The sequence below is a fragment of the Eleutherodactylus coqui genome, chromosome 4 (assembly GCF_035609145.1).
Source record: "Eleutherodactylus coqui strain aEleCoq1 chromosome 4, aEleCoq1.hap1, whole genome shotgun sequence".
NCBI lineage: Eukaryota > Metazoa > Chordata > Amphibia > Anura > Eleutherodactylidae > Eleutherodactylus > Eleutherodactylus coqui.
The window spans coordinates 76,266,075-76,286,473 of record NC_089840.1 but is presented as its reverse complement, the minus strand read 5'-3'; the positions used below and the strand labels follow the sequence as shown (position 1 = coordinate 76,286,473).

The following is a 20,399-nucleotide window of genomic DNA, read 5'->3' as shown; positions in this document are numbered from 1 at the left end:
TCACTTCGGCTTGTCTCTCTTTTCCAGGCAGCAATTTCCTCCTCCTCCTCAGTTTTTGCCTCAGTCCCTGCACACTTTTAGTGACGCAGCACAAAATTGTCCTTTTATTTAGGGACCCTCAGCTAATCAGTAAGCTTCCTTTAGGCATACTCTCTTCTGCGTGGCCAAAATTGGGTGCAAATTTTGAAGCATAATAATTTGGCACATCTCACAATCCATTGCCATAGCGACACTAACTCTTTAGGGTAGCCCCTAACATGTATAGTCCATTATCTGTTTGTCTGGTTACATAAGGTCTGGTCCATCAAGGGCAACAAGGTGCTTTTGAGTCACATGGTTATTCTTTGATATATTCATTCAGACTTTTAGGATGTTGTGGCCTATAACATACAGTGATGAACAAATGAATGTTGTATAGGTTGGGGCAATGAAACGTTTGACTGGATTAGAAAGTAGCTCAAGGGGAAAAGAGTTGAAATTGACTTCAGAACTTATTGACTTCATTATGGAAATTTTAGTGTGACAGTACAATAATTTTTAGTGCTACAGAAATAAAAATATGAAAGGCATTACTTATTCTTTTCTCTTCCATTACACATCCAGCATACATTATAATGTATCTGATCGGGATTTTGATTTATGAAATGTAGGTTCAGGGATTGTATGCATTGTTCTGATATCTGACCTTTCCACTTATAATAAAGTCTTCCCTAACACATCAGTGTGCCATGTTTTTGTTAATTTTATAGTAGGAATGAATAGACCCTTGAGTCCTATCAAGAACAACTCTCGCAGTCATAGTCACAAAACCAATTTGGTTGGTCTTAAAATATATGCTTGTTGAGGGGGTTTTGAATCTGTCCTGTAGGCAAGGGTGCACTCAACCAGATGGTAGAGTAATTATTTCCATTGTGTAGTGCGTAATTGGAGTACATCGAAAAGCAATGTGTGATATGATTCAGACACTTACACAAGGGATGAAAATTGGAAATTACCTGATTAGCTTCAGTAGGAATATTACAAGCAGTATGCCAGCCTTATATTACTGGTCTCAAACCTGTATCACTACTTCTAATATATAGCAAGGTCTTACCATCATTCTTGCCTAACTCTTTGGTAAGACAAGCTGCAGATATTACTATAGGAGAGTCCAAAAGTACACTTCTGTAGAGGCCATTACCTCAACTTATAGTGTAGATAACCTAAAAAACATCACTAGTGGGTTTAAATGTGACTACTAATAAGTCTCCTTACTCATCTTTAGGTGTCCCTGCACCCCTTCCGGGTGCTCTCCTTGGGGAGAGACTATACCTTCCCCTCACCACCTAGGTGTCTCCACATACTTTTTGGGTGCTCTCCATAAGGAGGCACAACACCGCTTCTGACCCAATGTGACTACTAAATCGGCAACTGAACCCACTCCTGGAATTCAAAATTACTGAATATTGCCCCATATGCCATTCCGCTCCATTAGCCTTTTCAACCATTTAGAGCAACTTAGAGGGGTTGCACAACATGCCTCTCTGCAAACATAACTTTGATGAAATTGGGAACTCTCACTCAGGTGGACATGTGTTTCTAAAGAGTCAAGACATTGGGGCTTACTTATTATGACTCCTGACTGGAAAACAAGAGCTATTTAGTAGCCATACAGAGGAGTAAGGGTGACTTGGAACAGCTATCATCTGAATAGTCGCAATATGTGAATGTAAGCGATAGTTGTTCCGTCTAAACACGGCCACCAACTCGGTGATGATCAAGGATTTGTTCACTAGTTGCTTCATTTCAGCTCACCTAAAAATAGTCACTGGCTGATTAATTTTCTTCTGGTGTAAACAGGTAATCTGCCTTCAATGACTAGCCAACGGCTTTGCAGGGAGGTGTGCACCTGTTCAGCATGCACCTCCCTCTGAATACTGATTGGCTCCTGACCTTTTGGAACATTTTGCCCCCTAGTTAATGCGCATTCATTCCTAAAAACACATAAATACGTTTCAGTGATCCTCAACTGAACAGTTTCCCTTGGCCTTCGATAACAGATGAACCCAGGTTCTAACAAAAAAAAGAACTAGAGTCCACAGCACTGACCATTCAGTCAAACCAGCGAGAGACTACAGTAGTGAGTGTTCACTTGAAGACCACTTGCAAGTATTTATGTTTGTTCACTGGACTTGGTAACCAAAGAGCATGTGTTGGGCAGGGGTCGAAATTTCAAATCCATACCCGCCAAAGAACCTCACGTCAGGGGTGAGATCTCTCTCTCTTAGAGATGAGCGAGCATACTCGCTAAGGCAAACTACTCGAGTAAGCAGTGCCTTATGCGAGTACCTGCCTAAAGATTCGGGTGCCGGCGGGGGAGAGCGGTGAGTTGCGGGAGTGAGCAGGGAGGAGCGGGGGGGGGGGGGGGGGAGAGTGATAGAGAGATCTCCCCCCCGTTCCTCCCTGCTCTCCCCCGCCGCTCCCTGCCCCCCGCCGGCAGCCAAATCTTTAGAGACGAGCGGGCAGGTACTCGCATAAGGCACTACTCGCTCGAGTAGTTTGCCTTAGCGAGTACGCTCGCTCATCTGTACTCTCTCTCCCCCCCCCCCACTCTCCCATGCTCACTCCCGCAACTCACCGCTCACCCCGCCGGCCCCGAATCTTTTGGCACAAGCGTGCATATACTCGAAAATGGCAATACTCGCTCGAGTAATGTGCCTTAGCGAGTACGCTCGCTCATCTCTAACTGCAGCAAAACGCTTACTAAATGCACAGCCTATTTTTTAACTATACTTAGTATATACAAACTCTAAAAGCAAACCTCCTAATCTCAGTATGTGTGCTACAGGCAAATATGACTGTCAATTCTCTAATAATTTGAATGTAAATTTAAGGAAAATAATTGGATCGCCCTTTTCGACTTAATCACCTGGGATGCTTCCTGTCAACACAAGCATCTCTGCTTTGCATGCATATTCTACTATTTGTCACTTGATTGGTCTCTTTCCCACCAGCCATTCCACGTTTGATATGAAGTATCATTAGTACAATTGGATTCAAGCAGAGAGAGCCACGTTGAGAGAGAGCAGTTTAGCAGACTGGCAGATTAGCATCATATCATTTATTGGATCAACATGAAAATTTTGACCTGCTGTGGCCATGAATGTTTTGATTATTCTTCGGTGATCTATGTACAATGGTTATTGATTCCACATCGCACTAACGCCATGAAGCCTGACAATTATTCAATAATGTCTCTTTTACTGAGCAGATCAAATCTAATAAATGTTCTAAGGCTTTGCTTCCTTTATTTGATACATTATACGGCACATTGCAGTCACTAACGACTTAACAAGGAGCTCAAGAATGGATACCTACCAATGTAATACAATGTTTGTTGCAGACCGTGATTGTTGGAAATTCTCTTCTGTTCCCCATATTGCTGTCTCCATTCACATTAAGGTCTCTTATTTTATTGAAGAAAGTATCAAATACTATTTGTAACATGACTTGGCTCCTGAAAGTACGTCTAAGTGTAACATAATAATGCAATGACACAGCCAATATTTTTAAAACAGGAGAATGCACCTCTAGGTCACTACTCATATACTCGCCGTCTTAATGAGCTAACAGTGTTCTCAGCTGGTTACCATTCGGAGCATAAGAGCCTAGACAATTCATCAATGCACGTCTAGTAATAAAGCCGAGTAGCTTTGAAATGGTGGCGCTCGATTCACTACAATTTACCTGCTCAGACAGACGAAATAACAGTTTATATCTATTAGGCTCCATGCACACAGTTTTATCCCCGATCTGTACGGCACCCCTAAGACACTCCTTGACTTTCATGAAGCCGCTGTTGTCCTTATGGCTTTGATTTCATATGGAGGCATACTGAGATTTTCTCTTTCAGATGCTATACGGAGAAAGAAAATTGTGCCTTATTACATTAGATGTCAAATTCCCTCCTGGAAGCAAAGCTTCTAGGGGAGAGTATCTCCAATGTGCAGCGCTCTCCACTGTTTGTCCGTGTACTACCGTCATTTATGCACACTGTCATTTCACAGCTCTATAGGGCCGCCATCAAGAATGACTAAGCGCCATATTGTCAAGGATTTGGTCTCCCCTTCCCCCATAGCACGGTGTTTGACATTGGAACATCATTCTGCTACTCCATCCACCATTTGCATAAATATCCCAGAGGAGCATGCATGGCCTTATAGGTCTCCTCACAACTACTAGGTGCTCTCCCCAAGGAAGAACATTACCCCTTCTGACCTACATCATAGGCTTATGACCCATCCAGCCAATAACCTACTACATACTGATGAGGAGCACAAACCCTGAAACAATCTGTTTGTACATGGTTTATCTTTTCCTTGTGGAGAAGACTCTGGTTTTGGCTTTCATTCCTAGTCATTGTTATAAGGCCTGTTAAAAGGTCAGACATTGACATGCAGTCTTCTAATAGATGCCAATATGGAGGCATTGTTTCATCTTTCCATTTGCATAAATTTCCCAGAGGAGCATGCATGGCCTTATAAGTCTTTTCACACCTACTAGAAGAAACTTTGCCCCTTCTGACTCTTGCCCACTAACAAAGCCTTTACCCACCTACTGTCTCCACCTTGCTCCTCCTCAGTGCCCCTTCCAGTTTAGCATTGGAACGTGGCTGCAGGGGGCAAGGGTGAAAAGTAAATACCCTTCTACCTGCTTATGGGGAGTAGGTGGACCAACTTCTTGACAATATGGCGCTTAGTCATTCTTGATTGTGCTGGTAGAGGACATGACTGGGTATGAGGCATTTATTTTACACTTACCCACTCCTACGATCCAGCGGTGTCGCCTTCTGAAGTCAGTGTGCAGCACAAAAATATGACTCTTTTCAGGGTTCCGTGCGCGTGCCCTCCCACAGACTTGTACATAGACTTGTATGGGAGAGCGCGTGCACAGGACTCTGAAAAGCATCAGATTTTTTTGCCGCTTGCTGGAAGCGGGTGAGTATAAAAAGTACATCATCTGGCTCCCGGGCACGTCCTCTAACAGCACCATAACAGTTTATTGTGCTGTGGGGACATGACAGGTTTCTTTAAGGACTCAGGGTGTTCATGTATTATTTGGATGGCCATTTCTCTGAATGGCTGCCATATAAAGCCACAACTGTTTTCCCACTGCATGGGGAATGAGCAGCTAGCTACATCTCTGAATTGGGACCAGTGACATTCAGCTGATCACTACAGCGATTATGATATTTAAAGAACTACTAGACTTTTTAAAAACTCTTGACATGGTTTAGTAAGATGTCAGAAGTTTGGATCAGTGGGTGTCCTGGTACTGAGACACTCACCAGTTGCTAAAACAAATGGGCGGAAGCACTCAGCTGAGCACAGTGCCCATTTGGCTAACATTGCAAGCGGTTTATGGACCCCATAAACTTACTATGGAGCCCGTACATCATTCCAAGCAGGGTCGGATACAGCTCAACAGGAACAGTTCTCAGATGAGTACTTTGCCCATTACTTCTAGTGATCAGTGGGGGGTTCAGCACCTTGACCCTCACCCATCAAAACTGCTGACATGTCAAAAGTTTTTAAAAAGTTTAGTTATCCTTTAAGTACTATAGTTGCCTAAGTTGAAGCAAATCGGAATGAACTTTTTATAAAACAGTATATATATTTTAACCCAAATAATATTTCTTGCTCCCTTTAGTCCATTTTTATAAACTAAGCGAGATAGGTGATAGGCAAGTCTATTTTGAAGATCATTTATTACCTTATATTTCATCATAAATATCGACATATAAGCAAAAGCCAGAAATAGATCTACGTTATGTTGTAAAGGGCTGCTTTTACTGATTGCTGTCTGCCTCCAGTGTGTCATTTTATTCAACATCCTCTACGCTCCTATGATTGGAATATCTAGTGCTCTGCCAAATTTTAATCAGGTTATGACTGTGGCATAGAGGATATGTGTCTTATGCTAAATTAGAGTAATCATGGTACCTCATGTGGATTTAAAGGCACAACACCCTACCAGAAGGCAGTCGCATACCCCCCCTTTATAACACTTTATTCAAACCAATGCATCAAGAGACTTGGATAGCATGAAGAGAGAGGCGAAAAAATGCCTGGGATTCATTAATGCTGTTTTAGTACTTGAGTTCACATTCCACTGTGTAGAGTGAGCCAGCAGAGAGAAAAATGAAGCGTGCTTATTTGGCACAATCAAATACTTTTAAGAAGTGATATTCAACCTGTAGCTTGGAAGACACATACCGCTCTTCAAAGATGTGCGGCGAGCATTTTTAATCCACACAGTGTTCTGTACTGTACAGAATAGATTTGCTAATGCACTCAAATGGCACACTTAAAACTAAAGAACATTGGGATGTAGATTTTTTGAGAGTCAGATCACTGCTAAAGTGGTTCTCTTTCAGTTATGAGGATTAAATGAAATTGCTTTAGAGAATAAAACATATCTAGCAATTTATCTTGTCCTCTAGGGCAATGGTGTCATGATCTAGATGTAGGCCGGTTAAAGCAGGACAGTTCTTGTGAGGGTGAAAGTGGGTTGTAGCTTGTGAAGTGCCATACATTAAATGACCTAGAAGTTTATAGGCAGCTTGAATCTTTTATTATCTCCCTTAGAATAACATTTTGCTGAGATGTGAATTTAAGAGAGACCTCCCTTTCGTGTTACTATATTTACATTTTTGTTCTTATGTTGTACTAATTGCGTATTACATCACGGCTTATGGACCACTACCAATTACAACTGTATTCTGATTAATGCTGGTTCAAGTTACTAGAGTGCAGTGCATTGTGGGAGCTTAACCCTTTCCAATCACTGTCTGACGTCTAAAGACATTATGATTTAAGGCTGTACAGCTCCGATGTTGGAAGACGTACGTCGGGGTTCTCTTACTGTATATTGCCAGCCTCTCTGCTGTCAGAGCTTATTCAATGTGTCACCTCCATGCAGTACTGGCTTTAGCCAGCAGATAGCGCTGTTGTAAAATGACAGAAAAAGAGTAAGCCCCCTAGGAAAACCAGGATACAAATTGGATTGGGAAGGGTTAAAGCATACCTGTGTTGTCAGATAACTATTCCGCATAAACTGCCGTGTGTATGTGTACATGAGGAATAACCCTGTTTCTGTTACAGCTGTGGCAGAGGAGAACGATCGTTATGCTGACAGTGCGGGGGGGGGGGGGGGGTGTCTCACTCATGCCACTATTGTGGCTTAATAGTGAGACCTCAGAGCCCGAAATGCAGCCCTGCATGTTGCTCCTCGCCTGCCCTATCCGTTTCTGTGTTTTTTACATGACTTTGGTGATTTGCTAAGATTTTCACAAATGAAAACCTTAGCTGAGCACCAGTCATATACAAAAATGCTTGAGTCGCCCATTGACTTCAATGGGGTTCGTTACTCGAAACGAACTCTCGAGCATCACTGAAAGCTCAACTCGAGTAACGAGTACTCGAGCATTTTGGTGCTCGCTCATCTCTAATCATGACATCAAAAAGTTTGAAATAAATAACTAAAAATTCCTAAAAAAGATGATTAACATAGAAAGCTCATTTATACAACAGGTCACTTTCTGTTGACATATTCTCTTTAATTTCCCCTGTGGTGGTGCTCCAAATTAATCAAACAGTTGTGTTCCGAATGCCCCTCAGAAAACTGTTCACAAGTGGTCCCGGGAGTACTGTAATCAACTTCTAGTTGAGAAACCTATTTAGCACAAAAACAAATGATCAAAGTGGACAACTCTTTTCATTGATGACAAAACGTAGATAAATAGAACTGCAGTCTACTTCCTTGGACAACCACAAGATTTTTGCTAGCACAGTAACTACAGGAAAGAAAACAGAGAAGTTCTGAGCGGCTGCACTTGGGGCACGATTGCAAATCCAACGAATGGCAGCATCTGCTTGGAGTTTGTATGTTCGTCTTGTGTTTGCATGAGTTTCTGCCCACACTACAAAAACATACCAATAGGTGAATGTTAATTTAAGCCTCCATGGGCATAGGGCCCAATATAAGGGATGATAATATGTGTGCAGTGCTGAGGAATATGAATGCGCTATATAAATGAGTAAGGTAAATAGAAAAAAAGTATAGCGCCAACTTATTCCACAGAACTTTCAAGTAATTTATTTAAAACCCCCAACCAAGCTGGGTACTCATTTTACTGACCTTGGAAGGATGAGTCAACCTTGAGCCGCTACCTGAACCAAGCAGTGATTGAACTGATAACTTTCAGGTCATGATTGAAGGACTGCAGTATGCTGCCTTAACGCTCTGTGCCACACAAAGCTCTGTAATAAGCAAAGTTGGTCAAAATTGTACTGTTATGAAAAGAGAATCTCTATTTTAATTTTCTGAATAACTATTATTCTCTTTAGTACCATTTGAATATTACCTTTGGGCCTTTGCCTTTAAGAATTATGATTCGGTGTAGGATCCATAATACAATTACATGAATGAGTCGTTAACCCAAGGCGCCACAGAACATATACATACGTCTAAGGTGCACAGGGTTCTTATGGAGCCGGATTGAAAACTGAGCGGGCTCCATACACAGTTGATGTCAGCTGTCTTTGACAGCTTACACCCAGTTATAACAGCCTCGATCAGTGTTCATGCCGATCGTTGCTGGTAACTCTTTAAATGCTGATGGCAATTCTGACAGCGACATTTAAATGCCCCGATCAGCGTTTCATGAGATCATGATGTACCGTCCAGGTATAATCACATAGAGAGAGAATGTCAGTAAGAATACCAAATACTGCAATATTGTATACCGAAGTATTGCAGTATATGGTATAAGAGATCAATCGATTGCAAGTTCACGTTCCCTATAGGGACAAAAAAAAGTGAAGATAAATGTAAAAAATGTTTTCCATCATTGTAAAAATAAAAGATATTAAGAGTTTGTTGTTGTTAGCCGTTTAGTCATTCACGACCCTCGGCCACCCTAAAGGCGAGCTCCCTCCATGTTTTGCACTACTTCTTTTACTTTTCTGATATCCATGCCAGTATCAGCTTTGAAAGTATCAAGTATTAAGAGTTTACCCCACCCTTTTCCCACATTTATAATTAAAAAATCCCGCACGGTGAATGTTGTCAGGAAAAAAATACACAACACCAGAATTGCAGTGGGGAACAGGGGGGAGCTCTCTCTCTCTCCCCCCTCCCCTCTGCAACCCCCCGCTCACCCCCGGCGCCCCCCGAATCTTTTCGTCCGAGTAGTCAGTTACTCGGAAAAAGCTGTGCTCGAGTGCAAAAACACCCGAACCAAGAATGCTCGCTCATCTCTAGAAACAACCCCTCAAGATGGTGAAATTAAGTTGTTTTTTTTTCCATTTCACACCACCTTGAAATATTTTAAAGTTTTTCAGTACATTATATGGTACAATAAATAGTACCATTTGAAAATTACAAGTCATCCTGCAAAAAACAAGCCCTCTGACATATACATTAATGGAAAAATAAAAAAAGAGTTAGGATTTTTTTAAAGTGGAAACCAAAAATTAGAAAAAAAAAAAAGGAACTTAAGGGATAAGGAGATCGTTGGAAGTTTAGATCCCATATTTCCAGTTCTGGTGATGTCACCAAATATTTGCATGCTTACAGTCTATATAAATGATGTCATCAGCTCTTGTTAATACGTTTACTATTATAGATGTAGTTGCCCTTTATATTTATTAAATTATCTATTGCCTCTATCTAGATGAAATTATTTGGACAGCGGAACATACTGTACCTTGCTTTCTAAATTCCTCCGCCGGTCTCTGTGGGCATTATATAAACCTCGGCCAGTGGGGAGAATGGATAAATGAAATAAAACATTCATGGGAACTCTTGCTTTCAGAAAAGCAAACAGGAATAAATTGACCATCCATCTTAGATTTACATGACTTGCTTATGCATGCACCATGGAGATGCCACTTGATTATATATTCTCAAGCTGTTCTCAAGTTCTTCTAATGCAGGAACCCTACTGATGTCATCACCTGGGCTAGCTAGAAATTCATTATAGCAAAATATTCCCCTATTGGAAACAGAAATTACACTGAAGCAATCCTTGTTTAAATTGTGTCACATTTCTGTGAGTGTGCTTCCATAGCACGTAATGAAATGGCTATAATATCAATGAGCTTAGCAGAGTAACAGTCACACATTATCCTCTGCAGATATTCTGTATTTCATATCTAAAATATGTTTCCTCCTTATAATAAGAAATGGATTGAAGGGAAATTAAAGGCATAAGAGAGCTAAATTTAGTGCACAGCCGTATAAAGGAATCATTTTCACTAAATATTCCAACTTTTGACGGAACTTTCTCTATCGCAGAAGTGAGAATTTGCAGGGCTGAAGATCTTTTAGCATCCAAAACTGAGCAATGCAAGAAGTAATTTTATCTGAAATTGGAAGAACGTTGAACTAAAATGTAAAAATCCTATTATGAAACATTTCTGGGGCTTAAATTCGAAGCAAACAAATTATTCGATTGTAGTGTTTGTCCGGGTTAAAGCATAATTTACTTAAGATATAGGTTTGTCCAGAGGGATCTAGTAATGCATGTCCTACAGGAGTTTATACTAGGAAGCCATAGACTGTACTATTGATTTTATTGCCTGTAGGATGATAAGATAGATCAATCAAATTACAATCCATATGGCTTCATAGAATAAATTGGAACTGAACAAAGCATAACGACTAGAGATGAGCGAGCACCAAAATGCTCGCATGCTCGTTACTCGGGACGAAATTTTCGCGATGCTCGAGGGTTCGTTTCGAGTAACGAACCCCATTGAAGTCAATGGGCGACCCGAGCATTTTTGTATATCGCCGATGCTCGCTAAGGTTTTCATGTGTGAAAATCTGGGCAATTCAAGAAAGTGATGGGAACGACACAGCAACGGATAGGGCAGGTGAGGGGCTACATGTTGGGCTGCATCTCAAGTTCACAGGTCCCACTATTAAGCCACAACAGCGGCAAGAGTGGGCCCCCCCCCCCTCCCCCACTGTCAGCATAAAGATCATTCTCCTCTGCCACAGCTGTAACAGCTGTGGCAGAGAAGAACGATGTTAGCCCATTGAATTCAATGGAGCCAGCGATACAGCAGGTTCCACTGAAAGCAATGGGCTGCCGGCGTGCGCGGGGTGAATTGTCGGGAAGGGCTTAAATATAGAAGCCCTTCCCTGCAATTCATCCAGAAATGTGTTACAATAAAAATATATACCGTATATACCGGCGTATAAGGCGACGGGGCGTATAGGACGACCTCCCAACTGTCACCTTATACGCCGGGAATACAGCGGAGCAAAGAATAAAAATCATTACTCACTTCTCCTGGCGTTCTGCGGCGCTGCTGCAGGATGTCGTTCCCTCCTGGTCCCCGGCAGAGCATTGCTTTCTGGACGCAGGGCTTGAAATCCCCGCCTCCAGAAAGCTACTGTGATTAGCTAACACAAGCCGTCAGCCAATCACAGCCATTATACCTTATACGCCGGGAATACAGCGGAGCAAAGAATAAAAATCATTATTCACTTCCCCCGGCATAGTCATAGTAGCAGTCAGAGGTGTAACTTGAAGCTTCTGGGCATCAATGGAAAATCTGTAACAGGGCCCCCAACCCCCAACTATAATGCTTTGTTCATAGTCCTATATGGAGAAGAGAGGCATTATGGGCCCCCTAAGGCTTCTGGGTCTGGGTGCAACTCTATCCTCTGCATTCCCTATAGTTACACGCGTGGTAGCAGTACAGTAGCAGTCATATTATTCAGGGGCATACAGAGAACTCATGGATTATTTAGTTTAAAAAAAAGATGCCTGAGGGGTGACCTAATAACTGTATAAATATATCAGGGGACAATACAGAGATTAGAGATGAGCGAGCACGCTCGGATAAGTCAGTTACTCGAGTGAGCCTCGCCCTTCTCGAGTAACTGCATTCTTGTCTTGTGAGACTATGCAACTCTCTGCCTGAGGATGTGGTGATGGCAAATTCGATAAAAGAGTTTAAGAGGGGCCTGGATGTCTTTCTCGAGCATTACAATATTATAAGATATAATCATTAATAACTTCAACAGGGCTGATGATCCGGGGATTATTCCAATTGCCAGATTGGCGTCGGGAAGGATTTTTTTCCCTTAATTAAGGAAAATTGGCTTCTACCTCATTGTTTTTTTTTGCTTTCCTCTGGATTAACATTGGGGATAATAGGCTGAACTGGATGGACACGTCTTTTTTCAGCCTTACATACTATGTTACTATGATAGATCAAAAACCATAACAGTCATAAACTTTTAATTCCTTTTGCATTTGCTGATTGCAAGGTACTTTCAAATGCTTAAAGTAGTGGGCATAGAAAAAAGTAAAGTTAAAGGGGTTGTCCCGCGCCGAAACGTTTTTTTTTCTTTCAATAGCCCCCCCGTTCGGCGCGAGACAAACCCGATGCAGGGGTTTAAAAAAAAAACAAAACGGATAGTACTTACCCGAATCCCCGCGCTCCGGTGACTTCTTACTTACCTTGCGAAGATGGCCGCCGGGATCTTCACCCACGGTGGACCGCAGGTCTTCTGTGCGGTCCATTGACGATTCCAACCTCCTGATTGGCTGGAATCGGCACACGTGACGGGGCGGAGCTACGAGGAGCAGCTATCTGGCACGAGCGGCCCCATTCAGAAGGGAGAAGACCGGACTGCGCAAGCGCGTCTAATCGGGCGATTAGACGCTGAAAATTAGACGGCACCATGAAGATGAGGACGCTAGCAACGGAACAGGTAAGTGAATAACTTCTGTATGGCTCATAATTAATGCACGATGTATATTACAAAGTACATTAATATGGCCATACAGAAGTGTATACCCCCACTTTGTTTCGCGGGACAACCCCTTTAATCAAAGCATCCTAGTTTTGCTACAATTAACCTATTGCAATAACCTTTATACTATTTTCTCATTAAAAAAAACTATAAAAACTAATAACAATATCAACAATATATATACAGATTGGGATTCCAGACAAGTAGACAAATTGCGTAAGCATGTTTGAAGATTCACATTTCTATTTAGCAGGAGATGTATGTAGATACATTGAATCTCCATCTTTTAACACCTATTCATTTTTTGGGTATTTCATTTTGTGTTGCCTAATTTCTTAATATATCTTTCCGGCAGTCTAAGCTGTTATGACTCTCCGAGTCCCCTGCATAGAAGTAGAGTTTAAATATAAGAATGTGCCTATCTAGAGCCACCACTCAGGAGGGTTATAAGAGCCTATTGCATACTGTTTAAATATTGGAATAAAGAGGATCTGCCACTTCTCCTGATTGTATTCCCTGTGGAATAACCATTCTGGAGAATTTTCTCTTAGAACTTTGATTTGTGCCGTTCTTCTTATTCCTCTTAGAAATATATAAATAAATTGATAACCATGACTTATAGTGATGCCTCTTCAACTTGTGGTTATAGAGAAACATTGCTGATTGTGAACTATAGACCATAATATTGAGGTGTAGTAGTTATGTAAGGACACCTTAAACGTAAAGATAAACGGGTTGACTGTTTTCATTGTTCAAGATGCTGTGGAGTTAAGCTAGCCATACAAATATATTACTACTAGGAAGGGCTGGCCTTTGCTGCATGCAACCGATGCTTGCCACCAGTTTGTAGAGGGGGGGGGGGGGGGGGACCAGGTGAATGTAGGCAGGAGGCGGTTGGATCTTTAGGTCCACCTGTGTAAGAGTAACCTGTAGGGGAGCACCAGGCGAATGTAGGCAGGAGGTGATTGCCTTTTTAGGTCCACTGGTGTAAGAGTAACCTGTATGGGGGCAGCAGTCGAATGTAGGCAGGAGGTGATTGCCTCTTTAGGTCTACCTCTGTAAGAGTAACCTGTAGGGGGGCACCAGGCGAATGTAGGCAGAAGGTGATTGCCTCTTTGGGTCTACCTGTGTAAGAGTAACCTGTAGGGGGGCACCAGGAGAATGTAGGCAGGAGGTGGTTGGCTCTTTAGGTCCACCTGTGTAAGAGTAGCCTGTAGTTGGGCACCAGGCGAATGTCGGCGGGAGGTGGTTAGCTCTTTAGGTCCACTGGTGTAAGAGTAAGCTGTAGGGGGGTTCCAGGCAAATGTAGGCAGGAGGTGATTGCCTCTTTAGGTCTACCTGTGTAAGAGTAACCTGTAATAGTGTTTACACATTATTTTATTTCATGGTTCATTACTAGGACTTGTAAAAGTAGTCAAAAACAGACGTCATCAGTGGATGAGGCTTGGTAAGGCTCTAGCAGAATATGTGTTCACTGTACAAGCCTTAGATAAGATAATTGCCAATTTCAGCATTTAGCAATTGTATATGTTTACAGCAAGCCTGAGATAATGTAACTCCTAACTTTATCATTTGGCAATTTTATATCTTCACATGTAAATTTGAGACATTGTATCTGACATGTTAAGTGTAACTTTTAGAATAATGTGATGATTATTGCTGAGTGGAAAAACCCAACCCATCTGTCATATGATGATTGGATGACAGCCAGGCGGTGTCTGCTCATGATCAACTTGTGCTACAGTGTGTTTTTTTCTTTATACATACCTTTTTACTCAATAAATTGCTTTAGAAGAGGAAGCAAATATTGAAATGCCACTTGTCTGATTCACGCTGTATTCTTCTCCGGTTCACCATCAAATTTGGCATACCTGATTGATAGCCTGATTGATAAGGCTACGATACCCTTTGAGTATCACCAGATAAAGTGATTTCTCCGACACCTGGCTGGATGATCTTCTTCTTCTGTGCAGCAATGTTTTGTGGAGCTAAATAAATCATCTTCCTCCTGACACTGTCTCCTCATCTTTGATGTTCTGAGGTGCCACTGTCAGCCCATCAGCACCCCCACAGCACAATTGCTTAGTTTTACTTTTGTATTTATGTTTTGAGTTTGGTTCTGCTACAGTATTTATGTTATGATCTTGGATCTGGGGTTGTATTTATTTTATGAGCTTGGCTCTGGAATTGTATCTATATACAGAACTTGGTTCTGGAGTTGTATTTATATTATGAGCTTGATTCTGATACTGTATTTATGTTATTAGTTTGATACTGGTGTTGTATGTATAGCATGCCTTGGCTCTGGTGCAGTATTTATGTTATGAGCTTATTTCTGGTGCTGTTTTTATGATATTAGTTTAGTTCTGGTGCTGTATTTATCATATGGGCTTGGTTCTGGAACTGTATTTATGTACTGAGATTGGTTCTGGTGCTGTATTTATACACTGAGCTTGTTCTGGTGCTGTGTTTATATCATGAGCTTAGTTCTGGTGCTGCATTTGTTATGAGCTTGGTTCTAGTGATATATTTATGCACAGAGCTTTGTTCTGGAACCGTATTTATTCACAGAACTTTTCTGGTGTGGGTGTACTGCTATCGTGCTGCTTTCTGCACAAACAACATACAGCCTGACTGCCTATCAGTGCAATATACATAGTTTTTTTTCTTAGGACAGGGGAACACCGAAAAACATTTTTGCATAGGTTGCCACCTAACCTAAGGTAGCCACTGCTATTAGGGCTCATGCACACTGATACTGAGCTTAGTACGGAGCCACACAGCCTTTTTGTGCTGCTATACAAATTCCATTGGGTGCTGTATGTACAGAGGTCTTCTCTTCTAGATGCATAATGCCTTGGTACATATACAGCATTCACTAAAACATGACACTGATCATTAGAAAAAAATCCATATACCTCCATTTGGCATTCAAGTACCTGTATGAGAGTCTTATTATGGCTCCTTTCAACATTGAGCCATAATGCGACTGTGCCAGTAAGCCCTTGGACTAGTAGAAAGGAAAATAGCATTTCCCATCATAGGAAATCTTATAGGAAGTCTGTCACCAGATTTTGGGTAACCAACTGAATACCCAGGTGGTTACCCGATGATATGAAGAATACAATGGTACCTTTTTCTTATTTTCCAGTGTGACTCCACTTGCCCCATATGGCCCTCTTTTTGGGCTACACGTTATATGCAAATAAGGGTAGCACCATTCAATGGGCGTTCCTGCGGTCTGGCTGTATCTCTTCCCATCGCAGATAAAACTTCGCCTTTTCAGTATCTTGTGACGTCTCCAGCTCCGCTCTCCATGTTCGCGCCATCACTGAGCGAGCATGCAAATGCACTGTCAATCTTTCCCAGCCGGACAGACGACGGTGCATGCAAAATCATTGGGCCCCCACCTGTGTATTCAGTTGGTCGCCCAAAATCTGGTGATAGACTCCTTTTAAGTATGTGAGTCCTCAGTTGCTAATTATACTGAAGGCAATTAGTGTCCATTTCTATTCAACTAACATTAGCATTTAAAACGTGTTTTATGATATTCTTCATTTTGCTTCATCTCACTTATTAGGTCTTCTGACCTAGGAAAAAATATAGAGAGTAAGTGAAGACAGATTTTACCTTCATCTGCATTGACTAATACATTGTGATGTGTTGTACAGCTTCTGATCATTCGCCTGTCTTGAATCCTTTGTTGTGTATGCATGTCAGATTCACATTCGGTTTTTTACACACAGGAAGGTAATGAGTGAGAGGATAAAGTTTGGCAAGAAATGACCTTTGAGTAGAAGTCCATGATATTTCAAACACAATCTATTTTTAATGGAAGATTCATTATTTAAGATGCTCTTAACCCCTGTGTAGGAAAAGCAAAATACACACAGAATTGGCATTTTGAGCATTATAGTGACATACTGCTTGTTTCATTACATATTTTATGCATTGCTTATGTACGAAGAATTATAAGAATGCCGATAAATTGTAAATAGTACTTACAAACACGTACTTAAAGGGAATCTTTCAGCTTGAACATTCTGTCCAAACAGCAGGCATCATGTGATAGAGCAGGAGAAGCTGAGCAGAATGATATATAGTTTTATGGAGTAAGATTCAGTATAACTTGCATTTTATTCATTTATATCTCTGCACATCCTGATCTGAACAGTCCAATGGGCGGTCCTATCAGTGAATGGGCGGTCCTATCAGTGAATGAGCGGTCCTATCAGTGAATGGGCAGTCCTATCAGTGTTTGACAGCCTTCACTGTATGTACAGTCATTTACAGGTAGCTGTCAGTCACTGATAGGACTTTAGTCAGTCACTGATAGCCTTTTTTAAATTAGTGCGTGAGCGTTTAGCACACACATCTGAACTGGCCCTGTGTGCGCAAAAAGTACAGTACTATGTGCAGATATGCACACAATATGCATGTGCAATTATGCATACGGTTGTCTGAAGCTGCTCTTGAGGTCTTATTTACACGAGCGTATATCGGCCGGCGTTTTCACGGCCGGCCAATATACGCATCCATATGAGCAGTTCCCACTTTCTCCCCCCCCCCCCTCACTGTCTCTCTGCCTCTCTCCTCCACTCCGGCGTCTGCAATGGGAGGGGGCGGAGCAAAGCTTCGCTCTGTCCCGCCCACTCCCATTGCAAACCGCTAGGAGGGGAGGAAAGAGGCAGAGAGAAGGTGAGGGGGGAGATATTGGGAATTGCTCAAATGGAAGTGTATATCGGCCAGCCGTGAAAACGCTGGCCGATATACGCTTGTGTAAATAAGCCTTAAAACAATGGATTTTGGTGTGGGATTCCGCAGTTGCAAATTTTGCTGTGTCCTGCGGCATAATCACATCCTGTGTGAAATATTCCATAGACAGTGCAGGGAAACACCCTGTTGATAAGGAGAATGGTGATATCCAGTTGTTAAATTATTCCTACTTTTTCAAGAGGAATAACAGTAGAGTTGCACAATACAGAACTCTTAAAGAGGAATACGACTATTTACTATAACAGACGCTCAGGAGAGCTCATCAGTCCTATTTAATAATTTAGGCATATAGTCAATAACCTTGTAGAGTTGTTTATTCTTTCTTCTCTTTCTACTTCCTTCTTCTTGTTCTTTCTTCTTTTTCTCCTCTGTTTTTCTCGGTTCTTCTTTTTCCTTTTCCTGCTTCTTTCTTCTTCCTCCTTTTTTCCTTCTTTCTTCTTTTTTCCTTCTTCTTCTTTCCGTTCTTTGAGCTTTTTGATGTACATTATATCTGCATTGTCTATATTTGCATTATTTATATGTATAGTCATGAATGCCTTTTAACAATATGAAATACTTATTGTTTTCTCTCTTGTTTCAGGGTGTCACTTGGATCTATTTTTGGTTCTTTTCGGACTGCAGTTGCCTTTTATATCACTATGCCCCATAAACTGTATATGTTACCCTTCACCAATGACTGTCAGCTGCCAGGCTCACAACTTTGGGGCTGTACCTGAGGGGATTCCAGAAATCAGCGAGAGGATATTTCTTCAGAACAATCAGATAACCATGCTCCTAAGGGGACATTTCAGCCCTTCATTAGTCACTCTGTGGCTTTACAGCAACAATATTACCTTCATTGATCCAGAGACTTTCGAAGGGTTTGACAACCTTGAAGAACTGGATCTTGGAGACAATCGCAATTTGAGGGCTTTGGCAGGAGAGACATTTCAAGGTTTGTCTAGACTTCATACCTTAAACTTGTACAAATGTGGCCTCAGTTCTCTTCCTACTGGGATATTTAGCGGACTCCACAGTTTGCAATTTCTTTACCTTCAAAACAACCACATTGAGTTTCTACAAGATGACATCTTTATAGATCTGGTCAACCTGAGTCATCTATTTTTGCATGGAAACAAGCTTTGGAGCCTTCATCAGAATACCTTTAGAGGTTTGGTCAACCTGGATCGTCTTCTTCTTCATCAGAACCAACTTCAGTTCATTCATAGAAATGCTTTCCATGATCTTAAGAGGCTGACCACACTATTTCTGTTTAACAACAGTATATCGGAACTGCAAGGGGAGTGTTTAGCACATCTTTCTGCTCTGGAGTTTTTGAGGCTTAATGATAACCCCTGGGAATGTGACTGCAAAGCCAGATCCCTGTGGGAATGGTTGCGAAAGTTTAGAGGGACTAGCTCGAATGTTATTTGTGAGTCGCCTGATCGAATGCAGGGTAGAGACCTAAAAACTCTAATAGCAGAAGATTATGTGCATTGTTCTGGCTCAGAGTCTCTTCACCAAATTAAGACTCATACTTACAGTACCACGCATCAGATATCACATAAAGGGCACCACTCACACCATTCCTCGAAGGAAAGAGGAAAAGATTTGCACCAAAACGAGCCAGCTGCCCATCCAGACCCACGTCCAGGAACAAGGAAACCTGGTAAGAACTGCACCAGTCACAAAAACCGAAACCGGATCTCAAAGCCCCTATCTGGGAAAAGCACACATGACATGCAGGATTATGTGCCGGATTACCAACTGAAATACAATTTTGACAGTATGCCCACTCCTTCAACAAAAAGGAAGACTAAATGTACACGGAGGACGTCCATGAGAATGCCAAGTGGAGTGCAGCAGGCAGCAGAAAACAACAGATGTGATGGGGTCAGGGTGTCCCTGCTGCTCTTCCTTCTGGTGTTAGCCGTCATTGTACGCTGACCAACTTTGGAAGGAACTCTAGCCACTGCCACCACTTTCTAAAGGACCAGCATTTCTTTCTGTTATTCTTCTTTATTTGTGTATGGAGGATTTGACAAGGAGAATGAATGAAAGTGGCTTCTTATGATCAATTGGCTTGTGTTGGTGGATTATAAATGTTAACTGGATGCAAAGCAGTTGGGGGGAAAAGCTTTATCACAAGCCTACCACATGCTGCCCCAACTTTGCATGTCGTTTAAAGACATTGCAGAAAAAAAATCATTACTCATTCTTGTTACCAACTAGACATGCAAAACGGGGCATTCTTACTAATCCTTCCTGTTTGTTTTTTATATATTTTTTGATCTTTAAAGTGGGAACATAATTGTTTAAAAATCCCACAAGCATTGCAAGCCAGGCCTCCTACACATGCAAAAGACACTGCGTGAGTAATGTCTCCAACTGGTTTCGTTGGCCTATACAATTGTTATTGGTCTTTGGGCCAATGCTGCTCAGAAGACAATCTACAAATCCTGAAAGAAAAACAAAAAAACTCAGGCATATTATCTTATTCTAGCAGGGCTTAGCTGCCATGCTACCAAAGGAAGGTTGCAAGCGTACAATAGGACTTGTTAAAAAATAAAAATAGAAAAGAGATTCCTGCAGGCAGCCTGTTTATTTTGTATCTGTATCCACATAGTTATTTAATGACACAGCCCTTTACCTACCCTCTACTGTCCAAATACCCATAAGTGTGTCTATAAATGTTTCTATGGCTATATCTGAAAAAAAAAATTGAAACATCCGAAAAAGAAAACTGTGCTGTTTGTTTATAGCAAATAGGCATTATTGGCTTTCAGCTCTGGCATTAGTTATTTTCGGGAAGGGGGTTATGCCTAAAT

General features: G+C 41.6%; 1 protein-coding gene across 1 annotated transcript in view; it reads left to right on the top strand.

Annotated features, from left to right (window-relative positions):
* The window catches only part of RTN4RL1 (reticulon 4 receptor like 1), a 194,432-nt gene extending 174,688 nt beyond the window's left edge, over window positions 1–19,744 (top strand). The window contains exon 2 of the mRNA XM_066599693.1: window positions 18,173–19,744. Coding sequence (XP_066455790.1) covers window positions 18,173–19,518 — 1,346 coding nt within the window. The 3' untranslated portion in view covers window positions 19,519–19,744. The remainder of the gene's footprint in view (window positions 1–18,172) is intronic.
* Window positions 19,745–20,399: the final 655 nt, after the last annotated feature.